Source organism: Microcaecilia unicolor, chromosome 7, assembly GCF_901765095.1.
Source record: "Microcaecilia unicolor chromosome 7, aMicUni1.1, whole genome shotgun sequence".
Lineage (NCBI taxonomy): Eukaryota > Metazoa > Chordata > Amphibia > Gymnophiona > Siphonopidae > Microcaecilia > Microcaecilia unicolor.
Window position 1 is genome coordinate 229909136 of NC_044037.1, and position 20928 is coordinate 229930063.

The 20928-nt window shown below is 44.1% G+C and overlaps 1 protein-coding gene across 1 annotated transcript in view; it reads right to left on the reverse strand.

The window, feature by feature from the left end:
- UBR3 (ubiquitin protein ligase E3 component n-recognin 3) overlaps positions 1 to 20928 on the reverse strand; it is a 686242-nt gene that overhangs the window by 254479 nt on the left and 410835 nt on the right. The window contains 2 exon segments of the mRNA XM_030210854.1: positions 2910 to 3043; positions 16266 to 16415. Of these exon segments, the coding sequence (XP_030066714.1) occupies positions 2910 to 3043; positions 16266 to 16415 (284 nt within the window).

Genomic DNA, 20928 nt, shown 5'->3' on the forward strand with positions numbered 1-20928 from the left:
AGGTGGATGCTGAAGGCGCCCGGTGGGAGAGCTTGTCGAGAGCGGTTTCCCGCTGATGCAGTTGGTCCACCATCTGCTCGACCTTCTCACCGAAAATGTTATCCCCCCGGCAAGGGACGTCAGCCAGTCTCTGCTGGGTGCGGTTGTCCAGGTCAGAGGCACGCAGCCATGAGAGCCTGCGCATCACTATACCTTGGGCCGCAGCATGAGATGCCACGTCACAGGTGTCAAAAATACCCCTGGACAGGAACTTTCTGCACGCCTTCAGCTGCCTGACCACCTCCTGATAAGGCCTGGACTGCTCCGGCGGGAGCTTATCGACCAGGTCCGCCAGCTGTTGCACATAGGTCCGCATGTGGATGCTCATATAGAGCAGGTATGACTGGATGCGGGTCACGAGCATGGAGGATTGGTAGGCCTTCCTCCCAAACGAGTCCAGAGTGCGAGACTCCCGCCCCGGGGGCGCCGAGGCGGTATCCCTCGAACTCCGTGCCCTCTTGAGAGCAGAATCCACGACCGCTGAGTCATGGGGCAATTGGGGCCGCATGAGCTCTGGGTCAGAGTGGATCCTGTACTGGGACTCTGCTTTCTTGGGAATGGTGGGGTTAGTTAAAGGTCGCACCCAGTTCCGGAGCAGCGTCTCCTTCAGGACATTGTGCAGCGGCACCGTGGAGGACTCTCTAGGTGGTGATGGATAGTCGAGGACCTCGAGCATCTCGGCCCTCGGCTCTTCCACAGAGACCACGGGGAAGGGAATGCTGATAGACATATCCCGCACAAAGGAGGCAAAGGAGAGACTCTCAGGAGGTGAGAGCTTCCTCTCCGGTGAAGGCGTGGGGTCCGAGGGAAGGCCCGTAGACTCCTCTGAGGAGAAATATCTAGGGTCCTCCTCTTCCCCCCACGAGTCCTCATCCTCGGTATCGGACATTAGCTCATGTAGCTGAGTCCTGAACCGGGCCCGGCTCGACGTCGAGGCACCAAGGTCTCGGTGTCGTCGAGCGGAGGACTCCCGCGCCGGCGGGGACGGAGCTCCCTCCATCGACGTCGACAGGGACTCCACCTGCGTGGCGGTCGAGACCGGCACCGCAAGCGGCGGCGGTGTCGACAGCCCCGGCGCCGGGCTAGAGCTCGCCGGCGCCACAGTCATCGGCGCCGGGGGTGCTGGCACAGCCTGGCGCATCAGCCCTTCCAGGATCCCCGGAAGGATGGCTCTGAGGCACTCGTCCAGGCCCGCTGCCGGGAAAGGCGGTGGGGCCGGTAAGGGTGTCGGTGCCGGAAGCTGCTGGGGGCCAGGAGACGGCACCGAGGTGCCGGAACCCCGACGCGTCGGTACCTCCACAACCGACGGAGACCTCTCCTCACGACGATGACGCTTCGGCGTCGCCTCCTCTCCGACATCGGGATGCACCGAAGGCGACCGGTGACGACGCTTCTTGTCTTTCTTCCGATGCACGTCACCGGCGCCGGAGGGCATGGAGGAGGAGGAGGTCGATCCCCCTCGGTCTCGAGGTACCGGGTCAGACAGGGTTCGGTCCCGTGGGCCACGAGCTGAGGGCGTGACCGGGGCCGACTGCCCACGCGGCCTCTCACCCCCACTCTCACCGGAGGACCGGCGGCCCGACGGGACCTGTTCTCCTGGGGTCGCTGCCATCGGTGCCGATGTCTCGGGCATCGATACCGGTTCCGAAGGGCCGGGCGTCGATACCGATGCCTTCGAGGTCGACGTCGAGGGGCCGGCACAAGTTCCAAAAAGACGGTCCCGCAGAACTTGCCTCGCAACCTGAGTCCGTTTCCGGAGACCGAGACACAAAGAACACGACTTGAGATTGTGCTCCGGCCCGAGGCACTGGAGGCACCAAGCGTGGGTGTCGGTCTGCGAGATCGGCCGGCCGCAGCGACCACACTTTTTAAATCCACTCGGGACCTTCGAGGACATCGACGGAAAAATCGCGTCGGCGAAGTCAAAGTCGTCAATGGTGGCTAAAATCACACCACGAAAAACAAACGACCCGAGCGGCCACTAGGCCGCAACGTGGCGTCCCCGCTGGAAGCGAGGGAAAAAAGGGAGCGCGTGTCCCACACGCGCAGGGTTTCTTTTTTTTTTTTAAAAGAAACCGGGCGGTAACGAAATACCGAAAAACAAAGTTAAAACAAGCACGATCAGCGTATACGCGATCGAACGATCCGGCGGCTGAACAGAGAGAGCGCAAAACACGACTCTCTCCAGGCGCGGAAAAAAAGGAACTGGCGGGAGCGGTCGCGCACGGGCGGGAAGACGGCCGCGCATGCGCGGTGGGCGTGCCCTGCGTGCCGACCGTCCCGCGAAGCTTCTTTCCGGTTGGTGGGGGCTGCCACGGACGTCACCCAGTCGTGAGAACAAGCAGCCTGCTTGTCCTCGGAGAAATAGAGGCTACAATATATGCCCAAAAAGATGTACGAAAATTTCTTGGAAAGCTCTAGGATAGATCCATCACCACAAAGTAACAATGTTACTCAGCTGTGAGACTGCTCATTCACCTCATCAGAGAAACATGGTCATTGACAAACTGAAGACCAGGGTCAAAAAATGCCTTACTTAGAGTCCCCCAAAGCATAGGAAAATAAGGCTAAGGTAGGTGTTTTTCAGCACATCACAGTTACGATACCACTAGAAACATGCACTATTGATATGATACTGGACATGGGAGAGATTTCTGGATCATGATAAATTACAATACAGAATGATGGAACTCCAACTGACTTTTCTAGTGGGTAGGCTTTTTTTTTCGTCTTTTCTTCTTTTTCAAGACTTACCACTTATCAAAAAATTAAAATACATATCTATAAAAATTATATTCCAAACTAGAATTTAATGTAACAAGTACAGTACTGAAAGACAATATTATTTTACATGACCACTGAGCACTTACATCCTTAAAGTAGCGCTGTAACATTGAGAGCCTCACATCATGTGCTGCTGCACATGTACCCTCTAGGTATATTTGCTCTTCTTCAGTAGTTGGAAGCTTCTTTGGTTCAGTGCTCTTTCGACGGTGACCCAAGACTACAGAAAGAAAATGTGTGAGAACAAAATGGCAACATACCAAAGATTCATCCTGCATTCAAAAACTTTTCACAGGGGGAAAAAAAAATTCTAGGCTTACTGGTCATCTCAGTAGCACTCTTATGCTGATATTAGATACTTACACTATAGCAATTTACTTAACCTTGTCTTTGAAACATCATGTTATAGCTTTGATGCTTTAGATTTTTTTTTTTAATTTTATCGTGCATAAACACAGTAGCCAGTACAAAAGGCCATGATTTGGAATTCAACACACACAATAACAGACAAGGCTAAGCACCATATAAATACACATGAACAAGTGAATGTCACCCTAGAAAGCTTTGAACATAATGCAATCCCCTTCTGGTTGCCTCTTACTACTTATCATTTCTAAAGCGCTACTAAGACATACGCAGCGCTGTACACTTGAACATGAAGAGACAGTCCCTGCTCGACAGAGCTTATAATCTAATTAGGACAGACAAACAGGACAAGCAAGAGATAAGGGAATATTAAAGTGAGGATGATAAAATAACGGTTCTGAACAAGTGAATAAGGGTTAGAAGTTAAAAGCAGCATAAAAAAGGTGGGCTTTTAGCTTAGATTTGAAGACGGCCAGAGATGGAGCTTGATGTACCGGCTCAGGAAGTCTATTCCAGGCATATGGTGCAGCAAGATAAAAGGAACTGAGTCTGGAGTTAGCAGTGGAGGACTTAATCAGAGGAGGACTAGATAATGCTACAAGTGCACTGTGGATATGCATTTCTGATCCCCTGTATAACTCATATATTCAGTCACCTAACTCAACAATCACACACATCCAAGCCCCTTCCAACCCCTTTACCCCCAAAGACTAGTTCCCCCCCCCCCCTCCCCGAGCTGGAATTCACTATGTTGAATAATGTATTCCTGTATGTCTGCCAGAAGCCAAAATACCTCAAGTGAAGAGACCTCTGATATTGACCTCTGTTAAACAGTGGCGTAGCCACAGGTGGGCCAGGGCCCACCCACTTTGGACTCAGGCCCACCCAAAATTGTGACAGTCGTGCTGTGGCTGGTGGGGATTCCCGGGCCTTGCCAGCTGGGGATTTTTGTTCTCCTTGGGCAGCCGGCGCTTTTCCGGATGTCAGCCGGCAGCACTTGAGCCGGCCCTTCTGCACGTGCTGAGTTTTTGCACATGCCAAAGCACTGAGCATGCATGGCCTCCCAGCAACAGCATCAGTTTGAGGCAAGTGCTGTCGGCTGCCATTTGGGGGAGTGTTGGCTGCTTGAGGAGGAGGAAATCTTCAGCTGGCAGGGTTTGGGGATTCCCGCCGGCTCAAGTATTTCATATTTGGGGTTTGTGGGCAGGGAGGGTACTCATTCTGCTGCTCCCCAGTATCTCTCCACACTCGTCCTTCCCTACACCCCTTCCCGTGCACTCCGCTCCATGGATAAATCCTTCTTATCTGTTCCCTTCTCCACTACTGCCAACTCCAGACTTCGCGCCTTCTGTCTCGCTGCACCCTACGCCTGGAATAAACTTCCTGAGCCCCTACGTCTTGCCCCATCCTTGGCCACCTTTAAATCTAGACTGAAAGCCCACCTCTTTAACATTGCTTTTGACTCATAACCACTCACCTCCACCTACCCTCCTCTCTTCCTTCCCGTTCACACTAATTGATTTGATTTGCTTACTTTATTTATTTTTTATCTATTAGATTGTAAGCTCTTTGAGCAGGGACTGTCTTTCTTCTATGTTTGTGCAGCGTTGCATATGCCTTGTAGCGCTATAGAAATGCTAAATAGTAGTAGTAGTAGTAGTATTGCTGACCCTGGTGAGTTCCAAACAAGCCATATTTTGCATATGCGTATACAAGTGCTGCACAGATGGAATCGATGTCACCACCCAGTGCTGGAGAATGATCATCTTAGCCACAGTCAAAGCTATATAAATACATTTTCTATTGGAGTCTGGAAGCCCCTGGCACAACAGATCTTCATCTATACCCAACAATGCCGTTTTATAGGAACAATCTACTGTATGATTCATGGAGTGGAAGAGTAGCCTAGTGGTTAGTGCAGTGGACTTTGATCCCTGGGGAACTGAGTTCAATTCCCACTGCAGCTCCTTGTGACTCTGTGCAAGTCACGTAACCCTCCATTGCCCCTGGTACAAAATAAGTACCTGAATATACGTAAACTGCTTTGAATGTAGCTGCAAAAACCTCAGAAAGGCGGTATATCAAGTCCCATTTCCCTTTCCCCCCATTACTTTCTCATTAACTGACAAAATTATAGTCCAAAAAGTGTGCAGCTTACTATATTCTATGAATTGATGTAAGTGTGTGCCAGGAAACCACAAACACTTCTCATAGAACTCACTCTCCCAAATATGCATTTGCATTTGCTTCCCTTTAACCTAGGGATGTAAGCCTTATGTAAAAGCTTAAAATAAGTCTCTTGCAAGTTCATATTGGAAAGGTTATGAAACCCATTCTCAAAGCTCTGAGCAAGATTCTGCTAGGGAATGTCCTCCCCGATTTGCTGGCTCCAAAAATGCACCAAGCCATTGAGATTAGCAGGGTGTTGGTTTCTGCCGATTTGGTACCAAATGGCTAACTTATTATGCGGAATGCTCAGAAATAGTTTATTTAGCGAAGTGAAGTGATACCTCTCAGAATCAGTGTGTCCCAGAGACAGATAGTAAATGACGTACTTGAAAGTACTGAAACATACTGAAGCTAGGGAGCGTCCACTGTTTCACTTGGTGGAATGAGGGAAAGCCTGTTTGTTCTAAATCCCTCAACTGCTCAATGTAGTGACACCCATTAGGTTGTTAGTATTTTAATCTACAAGTTCCACTAAGGGGCAACACCCATCTTCCTCCCCCAAACGTAGTGTGTTACCAGCATCACACTACAATCAGAGGGTGTATCGGCGGAGCCAAAGGTTGATTAATCCCTTATGCAGGTTTTGGTTTAAAAGGTTTGCAAACAAAAGAGGCGAAGTGCAATCCTTCCATAAATAGTCTGGAGCATACTTATAAACTCCTGAATGCAGTTCATGTACCACTGAAGTATAGTTGTAACATTATACAATCTAAGGTCCAGGAGCCCCACTCATCTCCTGGCTCTGTCTAAGGTAAGATTTGCTTAACAAATTTGTTTGTAATTCCATAGGAAGGAGCCAATAAAGCCACTGTAATAGGATTCATCTTTTGGTCTTATTCATACAGGGTACATCTGTAGCGGGTAAAGTAGTTCAGGCAGCATAACCATCTTTACCAATGCCACCTGCCCAAAAAGTAACAGTGGCAACTCTTTCCATTTTAGACACAACTGTCAAGAGTCAGTTTTATCTTGGATGTTATTTTGATACATCACCTCCAAATCAGCACCAATATACACCCCAAGTAACCCCTGGAAAAGTAGGATCATGTTGGCTTCTAAAACCCTTAGTTAGCACTAAAGCCTTGGATTTTTCAAAATTAATTTTCAAACTTGAAAATGATCCAAACTGGTTGATCAAATGGATCATCCTGAGGACCATTGTGCTGGCCTTGTCCAAAAACAGAAGCATATCATCAGCAAACAAATTTTAAACTTATACTCTTGTGACCCCACATGAAGGTCTTGGATGTTCACTGATTGCTTAATTTTTGTGGTCAGGGGCTCCAGGGCAAGGACACAGCATTGGTGACAATGAGCAGCCCTGCCTGATGCTCCTGGCCAACACAAAAAAAAATCAGTAATGCAGCCATTAATTGACAGCTGTGCTGTAGGCCTGCTATATAATGCTCTATTCCAGTTTTGAAAAAAAAAAAAAAAAGAAAAACAACAAAGATGCCAAACTAGGCCAGCACCCCCCAAAAAAATAAATTCCCAAAGTATTTTATCAAACGCTATTTCAGCATCCAAACTGGCTATTATCTCTCTATATAAAAGGCAACACCAACGTTCTATGAAGCCTCCAGCCGGAAGTGTGAAGGGGGAGAGATATCCGGTTTCCCCATGAGTGTCTGCCCCGCCCTCTCTGTAACACAAACAGTCAGTGAAGGAAAACACAGCAAAGCAGTGAAGGACTCGGAGGGGGGAGGGGAGAGAGGGCAGGGACACACACACTCCCACATGCACACAGAAGAAAACCTTGCTAGCCCCCGTTTCATTTGCATCAGAAACGGGGCTTTTTTACTAGTTGCCTTATAAAGATTACTGTGATCGTCCTCAGTATATTCACTGAGGCATACCTACCAGGTACAAAACCTGTTTGATCACCATGAACCAAGTGAGGAAAAACAGCTCCCAACTGAGTAATGAGTCCAGCAACTTATCTCTGCCAGGCTATAGCAGGATAAAAACATGTGTGTGTTAGTATTCCCCCAGCAGTTCCAGTGTTCTCACTATGAAAGGACTGAATAAAATGATCAGCCAAGATCTTATAAAATTCAGAGCTCAACCCATCAGGGTCTGGTGCCTCATGAAAGGCTACAGAGGAAATTGGAGGGTCGTGGAGGAAAAATCCTATTGTGGATTAAAAACTGGTTGAAGGATAGGAAACAGAGAGTGGGGTTAAATGGGCAGTATTCATAATGGAGAAGGGTAGTTAGTGGGGTTCCTCAGGGGTCTGTGCTAGGACCGCTGCTTTTTAATATATTTATAAATGATTTAGAGATGGGAATAACTAGCGAGGTAATTACATTTGCTGATGACACAAAGTTATTCAAAGTCGTTAACTCGCGACAGGATTGTGAAAAATTACAGAAGGACCTTACGAGACTTGGAGACTGGGCGGCTAAATGGCAGATGACGTTTAATGTGAGCAAGTGCAAGGTGATGAATGTGGGAAAAAAGAACCCGAATTATAGCTACGTCATGCAAGGTTCCACGTTAGGAGTTATGGACCAAGAAAGGGATCTGGGTGTCGTCTTCGATAATACACTGAAACCTTCTGCTCAGTGTGCTGCTGCGGCTCGGAAAGCGAATAGAATGTTGGGTATTATTAGGAAAGGTATGGAAAACAGGTGTGAGGATGTTATAATGCCGTTATATCGCTCCATGGTGCGACCGCACCTTGAGTATTGTGTTCAATTCTGGTCGCCGCATCTCAAGAAAGATATAGTAGAATTGGAAAAGGTGCAGCGAAGGGCGACTAAAACGATAGCGGGGATGGGACGACTTCCCTATGAAGAAAGACTAAGGAGGCTAGGGCTTTTCAGCTTGGAGAAGAGACGGCTGAGGGGAAACATGATAGAGGTATATAAAATAATGAGTGGAGTGGAACAGGTGGATGTGAAGCGTCTGTTCACGCTTTCCAAATATACTAGGATTAGGGGGCATGTGATGAAACTACAGTGTAGTAAATTTAAAACAAATTGAAGAAAATTTTTCTTCACCCAACGCGTAATTAAACTCTGGAATTCGCTGCCACAGAATGTGGTGAAGGCGGATAGCTTGGCAGAGTTTAAAAGGGGGTTAGACGGTTTCCTAAAGGACAAGTCCATAAACTGCTACTAAATGGACTTGGGAAAAATCCACAATTCCGGGAATAACATGTATAGAATGTTTGTACGTTTGGGAAGCTTGCCAGGTGCCCTTGACCTGGATTGGCTGCTGTCGTGGACAGGATGCTGGGCTCGATGGACCCTTGGTCTTTTCCCAGTGTGGCATTACTTATGTACTAAGCTTCTTAATTACTGCTTGAATTTCCCCACCAGAGATTGACTTATTATGATACTCCAATTGGATAGGGGACAACATGGGGAAAGTTAGGTGCTTAAAAAAAGGTCATCCCTCTGTGTATGCTACTTATAAAGATTCTGATAAAATTGCACAAATTCTGCTAGGATGTGCTCTGCAGTGATCGTATGCCCTGCAGGGCTCTTTATATGAGTAACTATTTGCTTAACAACTCTGACAAACTAAAGTTGCAAAGAGTTTGCCAGTCTTATTGCCCCAATTGTGTAAGTTATATTTATACAACTGAATATCTAAAGATGATCTCTTATTTAATAAGCTACCAATTTACTGTCTGAGGGCAAGATACTGTTGACGATCAGTTTCTTTCATGTGCACGACAGGCTTCCTATAAAATTCTTGCAATTTTTTCCCCATATTAAGTAATTCAGCATCCTTCTTCCGATGGGAGCCCAGTACATATGCAATCATCTTGCCCCTCATAACAGCTTTCACTGTATCTCAGTATTTTGTAGCATCTCCAGGCAGATTGTCAGCTTTGTAATACTGCCATTCCTGACAAAGACATTCCTGGAAGTCAAGGTCTAGATAAAGGGCTAGGTCCTTTTTCTAAGTAGTTAAGGTCCTTCCTTACTGAAAACTACGAACAAGGATGACTGCCCCTCTTTGTCTGCCATTAAAAGGAGCATACACCAGTTCCCTAACTCAGTTTCTATGTAATTTGCTATGTTCAAGGCTAGACAGCTGGGTCTCTTGCTATAAGAGGACATCAATATGATTTTTCTTACAAAAATTGAATACTTTTGTCTGCTTCATAGGTGAATGCAGTCCATCTACATTCAATATTGCCAATTTCAACTTACCAATAGTCATTACATAACCTATTACTACAAGAAGTTAGCCATCGGTCTGAGTGGCCACCCAGCTGAGACACCCAGCATCAGAAAGAGCCAAAGCTCCTATTTCACTAACAGCACATAAATATGAAAGTTGGTCTTCCCCCAAAAGTAAATATTATGTAACCCATCCCATCCCACTTCCCAGATCCCAACTCTCCCATCCCAATTCACAACAACTTCCATCCACACACATAGGTAATCAAGAAATTCCCCATTCCAACCCCCCCATTCCTTTAAACTTCTCCAGTATACTCCAACCTCCCTCCTCCTGTCGCTAATGACAATATATGTGTCCCAAATATACTAACCCAACATATTGATTCAACTAGCAATAGAAATAACAGGAGATTATGAAACACAGTTGTAACACATTACAACTGCAACAGGCAGAACTACTGGTGCCTGCATATGTAAAGAAACTATCAGCAGGTATCTGAACATTCCACTAACTGTTCAATCCAGTCAAAAAACATTGTAATGCCGCCCAGAGTGGTAGAGTGGAAGCCTCGGGGGAAATCCTATAACACTCTACTGAAATGAGGGAGAAAAGAAAAACAGCAAATTGTACAATAACCAACTTCGTGCAAAGCTATGTCCAGCACACTGCTCTTTGGTCACCCCAAAGCAAGGTAATAGTCGTATATAAAACACAATAGTACTCCTCCTGTCAGTGTCATAACACTCCTGGAGAGTTTTCAATCACGGTGCACAGTTTTGTTCAGAAAGGCTTTTTATGGCATGTCTAAGGCAGGGGCGTAGCTACGGGTGGGCCTGGGTGGGCCCAGGCCCACCCAATCATGGCTGAGGCCCACCCAGTTCTGCCTGATCCTCCAATCAATTCTGTCTTAGGCTTAAGAAATTGCCAGGGCTGCAGCCTCATTGGCTCTGCTCACAGCCACACAGCAAAAAAAAAAAAAAAACAGGAGCTCTCTGCCTGCCTTGCCTTACCCCCTTTCCCGGCAGCATGCAGACCAGTGTTGCAGCTCGGCTGGAGGAGGTATGCTGGAGCCGGCTCCAGAGCTGTTTGTTATTTTTAAAAGAATTTTGGGAGCCTGTTGTTAAACTTTGACAACTGGCTCCCAACATTTGGGCTGGGGTGGCTCAGGTCCCTTCCTGGCAGCGTCAGCTCCAGCTGCCCTGTGGTGGGGATGTCTCACTCCGAATCGGACCCTCACAGCAAAACAAAAAACAGCATGAAAACATGTGCAGGGCTAGGCTCCCTTCCTCCTCCCTCTCCAAAACGGGAAGTTAAATCCTGAGGGGAGGGAGGGGGGGAAGCCTGCAGCAGCGTGTGCAGAGCTACAGCCCCGCACATGGTTTCATGCTGTTTTTTTGTTTTGCCTGCCACAAGCAAGATTGTAGCTCAAGGTTCTTGCTTCAGTCTTCAGGCCACGGAAGTACCAGCCCGGGACTCGGAAGCCAGCAACAGTGAATGCAGGGCTGCAGCTTAAAGAGGTTAGATTTGTTAAGCGCACCCTGCTTTTAAAAGGGAAGAGGTTCCAAGTTATTCCAGAAATGGTCTGGGGCTATATTTTGTGTAGGCTGGGTCCCTCTGCTGTCAACCTCAGGTTTTGAAAAAGCATGCCTGAGTATTTGATTATGGAGCTCTCTTTTACAACCTGTATAGAAACATTCTTTGATAAATATCCCGGGGCAATTGCACTGCTAGTTACAATAGAGTACTGTTTGTTTTCATGCAGCTTTCAGAAGCTTGCCTGCCATGACTGCTTTGTGTGTTTCATCACTTGGGATATACCTCCTGCTGATTCCTCAGAGGTTTGTCTCTTTCCCCTACCCGGCACAGCCATGGTCCCAAACAAAGCAAACAGTCCTTGGAGCTGCTGCTCCATGTTGTCGTTCTTTAATGTTGGTAGCATGTTTATTTAATCTCACTTATATGTTCAAACATGCCAGCTTTTCATAGGTAGAGTAGTAAATTGTTATAAAGCGTAATTAGTGTGTCATTTGGAGGAGGGGCTGGTTATAGGGACACTCTAGCACGTATTGTGTTCATGCAGAGATTTTTTTCCTCCTGGAAAGAGCCACTAAAACAGATATCATATTATCATAATGTATTACAAATATCTGTTTTTCTATTAAGTATATATGTGGTTTATATTGATGCAGGGCAGCTGTTGGGCAGACTACTTAGAAATCCATCATACCTATATACATAGTGCCCACCCATATTAGCTCCAGGCCCACCCAAAATGTCAGGTCTGGCTACGCCACTGGTCTAAGGTATAAGATTTCTTGTCATGGGTAAGTAATTTTTACTGGAAATCTTAACACAAATTTTATACCTCAGCAATAAAGCTGGGTACAGTAAGGAGATAGCAGGCATCTGTGCTCAAGAACAGTTTGCGAAAGTATTGAAAAAGCAGAATTCTAGTTCCTTTATATTTCAATTTTATACCTCAGCAATAAAGCTGGGTACAGTAAGGAGATAGCAGGCATCTGTGCTCAAGAACAGTTTGCGAAAGTATTGAAAAAGCAGAATTCTAGTTCCTTTATATTTCAATTCTTTCTTCTGTTTATACTTCATTAAGAGCTGGTGCTTTTCAGCATAATAAAGTATTTGAGATATCACAGGTCCGATCTCTTGCTCGCTCCCCTGGGAGCCCCAAGGTAATGGACATATTCTACTTTCATAGAGCCCCCTCCCAGATCCAGCCAATTCTCTACCAAATCCCAGAGATCTTTATCTTTGATCGATTCGGGCAGCACAATAATTCTGATGTCGTTTCATCTTCCCCTTTTTTCTTGGTCCTTGACCTGTTCCTTTAAGCATCTGCATTGCCACTCCGGCTCCTGGAATTTCCTCCCCATTTCAGATGTCTGATCTTCTTGAAGCAAAATCGATCCTCTGCGTGTTGAAACCTTGCCCGCTGTGCCTCCAGAGTGCCTTAAGTTCATCAAATGCTGCATGGAGTTTAGAGAGTTTGTCATCCATTATATCAGATATATCACATCAGACAGTGCTAGGGAGGTAAAATTCCTAGATGTAATAAATGACTACTTCTTGGAGCAACTGGTCCAAGAACTGACATGAGGGCGAACTAATTTAGATCTAGTCCTTAGTGGAATGAAGACTTAGAACAAGAGGTAACAGTATTGGGTCCACTGGGAAACAGTGATCATAACATGATCAAACTTGACTTAACTGGAATGCAGTCACTAAGGAAATCTACTGTAGCAGCATTTAATTTTTGAAAGTGTAACTATGATAAAATGAGGAAAATGGTTTAAACGAAAGTCTGAAAGGCTCAACTGCAAAGGACAGGACTTTAAAATCAGGCATGGACATCATTTAAAAATACCATTTTGGAAGCCCACACCAAATGTATTCCATGTATTAATAAGAGTGGAAAGAAGAGCAAACAGCCAGCATGATAATTAAAGGGAGAAGTAAAAGAGGCTATTGGAGCAAAAAAAAAAAAACATCTTTCAGATTATGGAAAAAAAAGATCCAAATGAAGAAAACAACAAGCAACATTAGCACTGCCAAGTTAGATACAAAGCACTAATAAAGCAAGCCAAAAGAGAATATGAAGAGAAACTTGCCTCGGAGGCAAAATATGATAGTAACACATTTTTCAGGTATATCAGAAGCAGAAATCCTGTGAGGGAACTGGAGGGACAAGGAGTGGAAAGGGCACTCAGGGAGGACAAGGCCATAGCAGAAAGGCTGAATGAATTCTTTGCTTCAATCTTTACTGAAAATGTAAGAGATCTACCTGTACCAGAAATGGTTTTCAAAGGTGATGATGTAGAGGAACTGAAAGAAATCTTGGTGAACCTGTAAGATGTACTAAGTCAAATTGACAAATTAAAGAGTAGTAAATCACCTGGACCAGATGGTATATACTTTAGGGTACTGAAAGAACTCAAATATCAAATTGCAGATCTGCTGTTAGTGATCATCTGTAGTACCTGAAGATTGGAGGGTGGCAATGTAATGCCAATTTTTTAAAAAAGAGATCCAGGGGTGATCTGGGAAACTGCAGACTGGTAAGCCTGAAGTCAGTGCCGAGCAAAATAATGGAAACTATTATAAAGAATAAAATCATTGAACACACAGACAAACATGGTTTAATGAGACAGAGTCAACATGGATTCAGCCAAAGGAAGTCTTGCCTCACCAATTTGATATTTATTTCTTTGAATACGTGAATAAACATGGATAAAAGGTGAGCTGGTTGAGGTAGTGTATCTAGATTTTCAGAAAGTGACTAAGTCCCTCATGAGAGACTCCTAAGAAAATTAAAAGCCCATGGGATAGGAGGCAATGTTCTGTTGTGGACTATGAATTGGTTGATGGATAGAAAACAAAGGGTAGGGTTAAATGGCTAATTTTCTTAGTGGAGGAGGGTAAATAGTGGAGTGACCCAGGATCTGCACTGGGACCAGTGCTATATAAAATTTATTAACAATCTGGAAAAGGGAACGAGTGAGATGATTAAATTTGCAGACAACACATAACTATTCAAAGTTGTTAAAACGTATGTAGATTGTGAAAAATTGAAGACCTTAAGAAGTTGGAAGACTGGGCATCCAAATGGAAGATGAGATTTAATGTGATGCACATTGGTATGAATAATCCAAATCAGTTATTTGATGCTAGGTTCCAACCTAGGAGTCAGCACCCAAGAACATGATCTAGATGTCATTGTGGACAAAACGCTGAAATCTTCTGCCCAGTGTGTGGTGGCGCTAAAAAAGCAAACAGAATGCTAGGAATTATTAGGAAAAGAATAGAAAATAAGACAAAGAATATTATAATAGCTCTGTGTTGCTCCACGGTGTGACCACACCGTGAGTATCGTGTGCAATTATGATCACCATAGAAAAGGTTCAAGGAAGGGCGACCAAAATGATTAAGGAAATGGAACTCCTCTCATAAATAAAGAAATAAATATGATGAAAGGCTTAAGAGGTTAGAACTCCTAAGCTTGGAAAAGAGATGACTGAGGGGAGATATGATAAAGGTCTACAAAATATTGACTAGTGAAGAACGAGTAAACGTAAATCAGTTTTTACTCTTGCAAAAAGTACAGACTAGGGGACACTCAAGGAATTACAAGGTACTCTTTTAAAATGAACAGGAGGAAATACTTTTTCACTCAATGAATAGAAATAGTGAAGCTCTGGAACTCCTTGCCAGAGCATGTGGTATCAACACAGTTAGTGTATCTGTGTTTAAAAAAAAGGTTTGGACAAGTTCCTGGAGCAAAAGTCCATATTCTGCTATTGAGGTACACAAGGGGAAAGCCACTGCTTGCCCCTGGGGTCAGTAGCATGAATCTTGCTACTATTTGGGATTTTGTCAGGTTTCTGTGACCTGCATTGGCAACTGTTGGAAGCAGGATACTGGGCAAGATGGAACACTGGTCTGACCCAGTGCGGCTATTCTTACATTCTTATGATTTGGTCAGCACCTTAATTGCCGCATCTTTGAAGTATCACCACGGGGGGAGGCACATGATCTGTTACCATTTCATTTGCCTCTTGTTTGCTGAGGTCTTTGGCTGGCTGCAGGGTCTTAACAGGCATAACACTGATTTTGACAAATAGCTGTGCAACAAAAATCTCCTGATAGCTCTGTGAGCACTTCTGCAACAGCAGAATAGCTCCAGCTCTTTTAAGTTGGCTTCAAATCTTGCCACAGAATTTCTATAGGAATCAGACCTGAAATTTGAGTGGGTCACTTGAGGGCATTTATTTTCTTCTTGCTGAGTCATTTTAATGTTGCTTTGTGTGTAGGAATGTTTTCCTGCTGAAAGGTGAATCTTTTCCCAAGTCCTAGCTCTACTGCAGGCTGGATATAGGTTTTCCTCCATGATCTGCTTGTGTATCATTCACCTTTCCCTCAAGCTTTATAAGCCTTCTTTCTCTCTATTGCTGAAAAGCATTCTAACAATGCTGCCATATCATGTTTTTCTGTAGGGATGGCATTAGATCATTTACTATTAAAACCATAAAGTTCCACTTTGGTCTCATCTTTGTTTTACAAATACTATGTGGTACATCATATGGCTTTTCTCCAATAGTGGTTTCCTTCTTTCATTCAACGCAGGCCATACATAGCAGAATAATTGTCAACATTTCCTTCAGTCTCAGCTGCAGACCTCTGTAGTTCTTTTAAATCAATTTTAGGATTCACAGTGATATTCCTTCAAGAGCTCCTTAACCTACAACAACTATCCTGGAGGGTGGCCTGATCAATGCAGTGTCTTGGTGGTGTCAAACTATTTTCGTTTTACAATGATAAAGGATATTTAAGCATGCTTAAATTTTCTTATAGCCTTCTTCCAATCTGTACCTTGGAATAACTATCATAGCATACTTTTGGCAGCTCCATGTTTCTCTAATTGTTCATTCACTTTGAAAGGGTGAACCATGTTGGCTAGATCAGTGAAAGAAACTCCTTCTTAAACACATTCAACATGGTATTTTTTTTAAACATTAGAATGTGAAAAATGCACAAGGGTGTGAAAACCTTTCCAAGGTTTTGGCACTGTAAACCACTTACAGTCAATTTTACTTAAGCAGCAGATATCCAATATGGAAAGTGAAATATGTCAGAACAAAGATACGTTTCTCAGGATTGCTATTTCTCTTAATGACATAATTCTTTAAGCTTACCGGAAGATGCTTGCAATAGTACAACTAGCCCTGTAGGCCTATCTTCAGTAGAAGGACCACTTTGTCCACAAATAACACAGTCATATGCCGCTTCTGAAACTTGCTGCTCTGATGCTGCTATATCCATTGCAATGTCACTATCTGGTGATTCTAAAGAAAATGACAACATATTCACATTAAAATGAAAAAAAATGTAACAGAAAAAAATTGCAATATAATTTCTTTTTTAAATACAAATCTTCTATTTCCACTATTCTAATAGTAACCTTATGCACACTGCTTAGATTATCAGAAATTTTAAAATGGAATCACCTGGATCACTTGGTCTACCTAAAAAGTCAACCAAAATTGATTAAGTATATGGTCTATAACTTGAAAGAATGACAACATAGTAAATGATGGTAGATGAAGACCTATATGGTCCATCCAGACAGCCCAACAAGGTAGCCAATTGTACCTGCCGTAGGTATGCTCCTCTATAACCTGTTTAAAGTATGTGGATCACTTAAGTTTGCTTTGATGCCATCATCTTTCTATATAGGGATCCCATGCATTTTTGAATTTTGTCACTATTTTTTTTTTAAGGAATTCACTCAAGGCAGTGTTCAGCAAGAATAAGTCAAACATAAGCAATAGACGATTACAGCTGTAAAAATATTAAAACAGCAATACAAAGTATGGCACAGTATACTACATTACAATGCCAACACAATACATAATAAAACTTTAATAGACAGCATAGAGTGTTAAGCAAAGAAGGAACATATAGATAAATAAGATACAGTAACAGGAGTAAGAAAATAAGGGACTAGTTAAAGAAAGTTGCAAATGAGGCCAAACCTTTTTTATTAACTAGAAAAAAATGCCTGTTTCTGAGCGGAATTAAACGGGCGCTAGCAAGGGGCCCCCTCCCTCCGAGCTACTTGCCTTGTTCGCTGTGGCGTTTCCGTTTCGGCCCTCGAGTGTCATAGCTCCGCCCTCGACGTCATGACATTTTGACGTGAGGGCGGTGCAGACACTCCAGGGCACACCGGATATCTCGGGCGCCTCAACTTCCGTGGAGGCTTCAGAACGTTGGGGTTCCCTTTTATATAGAGAGATATACAGCCAACACATAACGATTACACAAGCAGAATGCCAACCAAACAGTAACAGAGAAATACAATAGTTACCCCCCTACGCCCCTGGGAGAGACAAGCCCAAATGTGAATTACAAAACAAGTAAAGGTAATTCCCACCATATGCAATACGGCTAAACACAGACAAGAAGCAGATACTATAGAGGCCACCTATGATGCAAATCTGGAGTGAGACTGCATGTGTTGCCGTTAAGTAAATAGCCATGCACTAAGGGCGGACAAGGTACTGCCAATATTTCTTGAAGCTAAAGAGAAACCATAGCGCAAAAAGCATTCACCTTTGGACAGGACCACTAAATATGGGCAAAAGTGCCCTCCTCCAAACACCCTCACCAGCAGTACCCGAACCAAAAATCTTCTTAAGGAGTGAAGAAGTATAATACCATTGAAACAGCATTTTGTATCCATGTTCCACATAACTGAATGCAATTGAGACTCTCAGAAGCTGAGTGTAAATGAGTTGTCATTGGGTATAATCAAGAGGTGTAACAAGAAGGGTGTCCCATCGCCACTCATAAATATAATCTGGAGGACGAATGTACAATAAAGCTTTATAGAGATGAGAGTACTGACCCGCACATGAAATGTTTTTAAAAGGGCCTGGTCTCCCCTACCCTAATCAGGAAGAACTCGTTTATACATAAAATCTCACAATTGACAATAAGACTAATAATCAGCATCCCTCAAACCATACTCATCTCATACCCCTGCAAATGCAACTGACCCGGCACCCGCAAACCTTTACCCATCCACTTCCCGGAGCAAAGTGGATAGGAGTATCAAAAATATAGTTGGGATGAGAAAAGAGCTGAGTGGGCGGCAATCCACATTGCTAGTGTGCACGACGCCCCATACGAAGCATCCTTTGTGCAAGACCGCAACTGAGCCAAAGGCATCCAAGGCAAGGAATGCAAAGAAATACAGCCAAGCAAATTCTGCTCCAGTTGGCACTCAGTGTTTCTGCGGAAAAGCCGCCCACTCAAAGAGCGCTCCTAGCTGAGCCGCTCTGCAATATAAAAGAAAATCTGAGACGCCCTTACCACCAATACTCCTAAGCACGTACATGCGAGTTCTGCGCACTCTTGGAGGTTTGAACTTCCAGATATATGCAAACATATTCCACTGTAATTTCACCAGAAAGAGTTTAGGAGTAGGTAAAGGAAAACAAGTAAACAAATAAAGAAAACACAGTAACAGACATTTTAATAGTATTTACCCTACCCACCCAAGAAATTCACGCACCTTCCCAACAATCCAAATCCACAACCACCCATCTAAAAAGGGAGATATTAAGAGCATCAAATCTGCTGGAATGCAGACCCCCAAGTAACCCCAGTTCCATGACACCCACGAAAAGGGAAGTTGCTCTTTCAACATGGCTGCTTGAGGAGCAGAAACATTAATATTCAGAACTTCTGACTTTGCCACATTAAGCTTAAGCCCAGACAACCGCCCGTAAACCTGCAAATGTTGTAACGCAGCCCACAAAGAGGTCTGCGGATCCATAAGGGTAAATAGTATATCATCAGCATGTAATAAAATCTTATATTCTTGCTCCAACCCTAATGCCACAAATGTCTAAGCTCTTACAGATCAACTGCACCAAAGGCTCCATAACCAATGCAAAAATCAGTGGAGACAAGGGACATCTGGGCAAGACTTCTACGGTCTGTGTCCTGAAAATGGGGCTAGTTCTAGGCAAGACTTCTACGGTCTGTGTCCTGAAAATGGGGCTAGTTCTAGGCAAGACTTCTACGGTCTGTGTCCTGAAAATGGCAGATACAAATCAAGGTAAGGTATACACAAGAAGTAGCACATATGAGTTTATCTTGTTGGGCAGACTAGATGGACCGTGCAGGTCTTTTTCTGCCGTCATCTACTATGTTACTATGTTACAAGGGACATCCCTGTCTAGTACCCCTGTGAATACGAAAAAATCTATGCAAGTCTCATTCACTTGAAGACAGGCCACAGGAGTATCAAAAATGAGAGATAACCATTCTAAAAACTGCCCAGAAAAATCAAAATGCTGGAGGATGGCCATCTTAAAGGACCACAATACATTATCTAACACCTTTTTCCGTGTCTACCCTCAACACAATAGTTGGAGAGGACACATGATGGGCTACCATATAAGATCTAACAGATGCCGCACATTATCACTAGGCTGCCTACTGTAGAAATCTCTATGCATATGATGGCTGCTTGTTATGAAAAATGGCGTCTGTACTCTCTAATCCCTGACTGAAGCAGAGCCTGGCTGTTTCACTGGGAAGTTGTGTGATAACAATAGCAGCCTGCCAGGGAAAACCGATAACAAATGAAGACATCAGCAGAATATCAGAAGGGTGAAGGAGGAGGTGACAGACTCTAGGGGCAAAGTGTAGCTCAAAGATAAGAAGAGCATTTCTGGAGGAACGGAACCGAGAAAAATAAACAAGAAAAGATGGGTAGGGCGTAGAAGTAAGTAATTAACTGCAGATTCAGCAGAAACCAGGAAGATGGGAGGGGGTCAGCAGATGTGGAGCTTTGCACATATACAGTTAGAAGTGAAAGAAAGAAGGGTATAAAACAGAGTTAAAGAATGGGGGGGGGGGGGGGGGGGGACTTAGTAAAGCCAATCAGTGACTTGATGCATATTTTCCTTAAGTTTCCCTCACAGGAAGGAAGAGACCCAATTGCTTGTTACAGAATATATGTTTTATGAAATTGTAATGTAATTGGGTTTATCTGATTGGTGTCTAAAATTTTAAAAAAATGTTTAAAGAGATTTCCTTTACAAACTGATTCAGAGTATATACCTCTTTCTATGATAATAGAATGGATAAGGATGTAAGCTGCCTAGATGTGACTGGCAATAGGTAGGGTAGTAAACCCATAATAAACTTGAAACTTGATTATCCACGGATTATCCTTCCCAAGAAATTGGGGAGGAGGGCTAAACACTACCCACAATGAATCCTGTCTGGTCACAATGCACCAAATCTGGGAGATGGCGCTGAAGCTGTGCTGCTAGGATTCATGCTGAGATCTTATAATCAACTCCCAGCAACAAAATCAATCGATATGACACGGAAGTCTCAGGGTCCTTCCTGGGTTTAAGTTACAGGGTCACCCCCACCTGACGCAAAGAGAGTGGGAAATGAGGTTCCATCAAGCAGTGCATTAAACATCTTAGAAATAGGACCTGCCAGAATATGGACAAAATTTTATAAACAAGTTGGAAAAACCATCAAGTCCTGGAGCCTTACCATCAGGAAGTCGGATAATTATATCACACACCTCCTCTTCCAGGGTAGGGGCAGATAAATCTGTGGATAAATAAGTCATCAACAATCTCAGGATTCACTCTAGCTCTCTTTTCCTCCACAGTCGTTCCTGCAACAGAAAATGTCTTCTCAGAAGATGTGCTGGTAGCAGGAATGCACAGGATCCCTTGTGTACATTTTGCCGGTAGTGGCCAGCACTTTTGCTTGTTTTTCCAAAAACAACATCGTCACCTGCATCACTCAAACACAAATAAC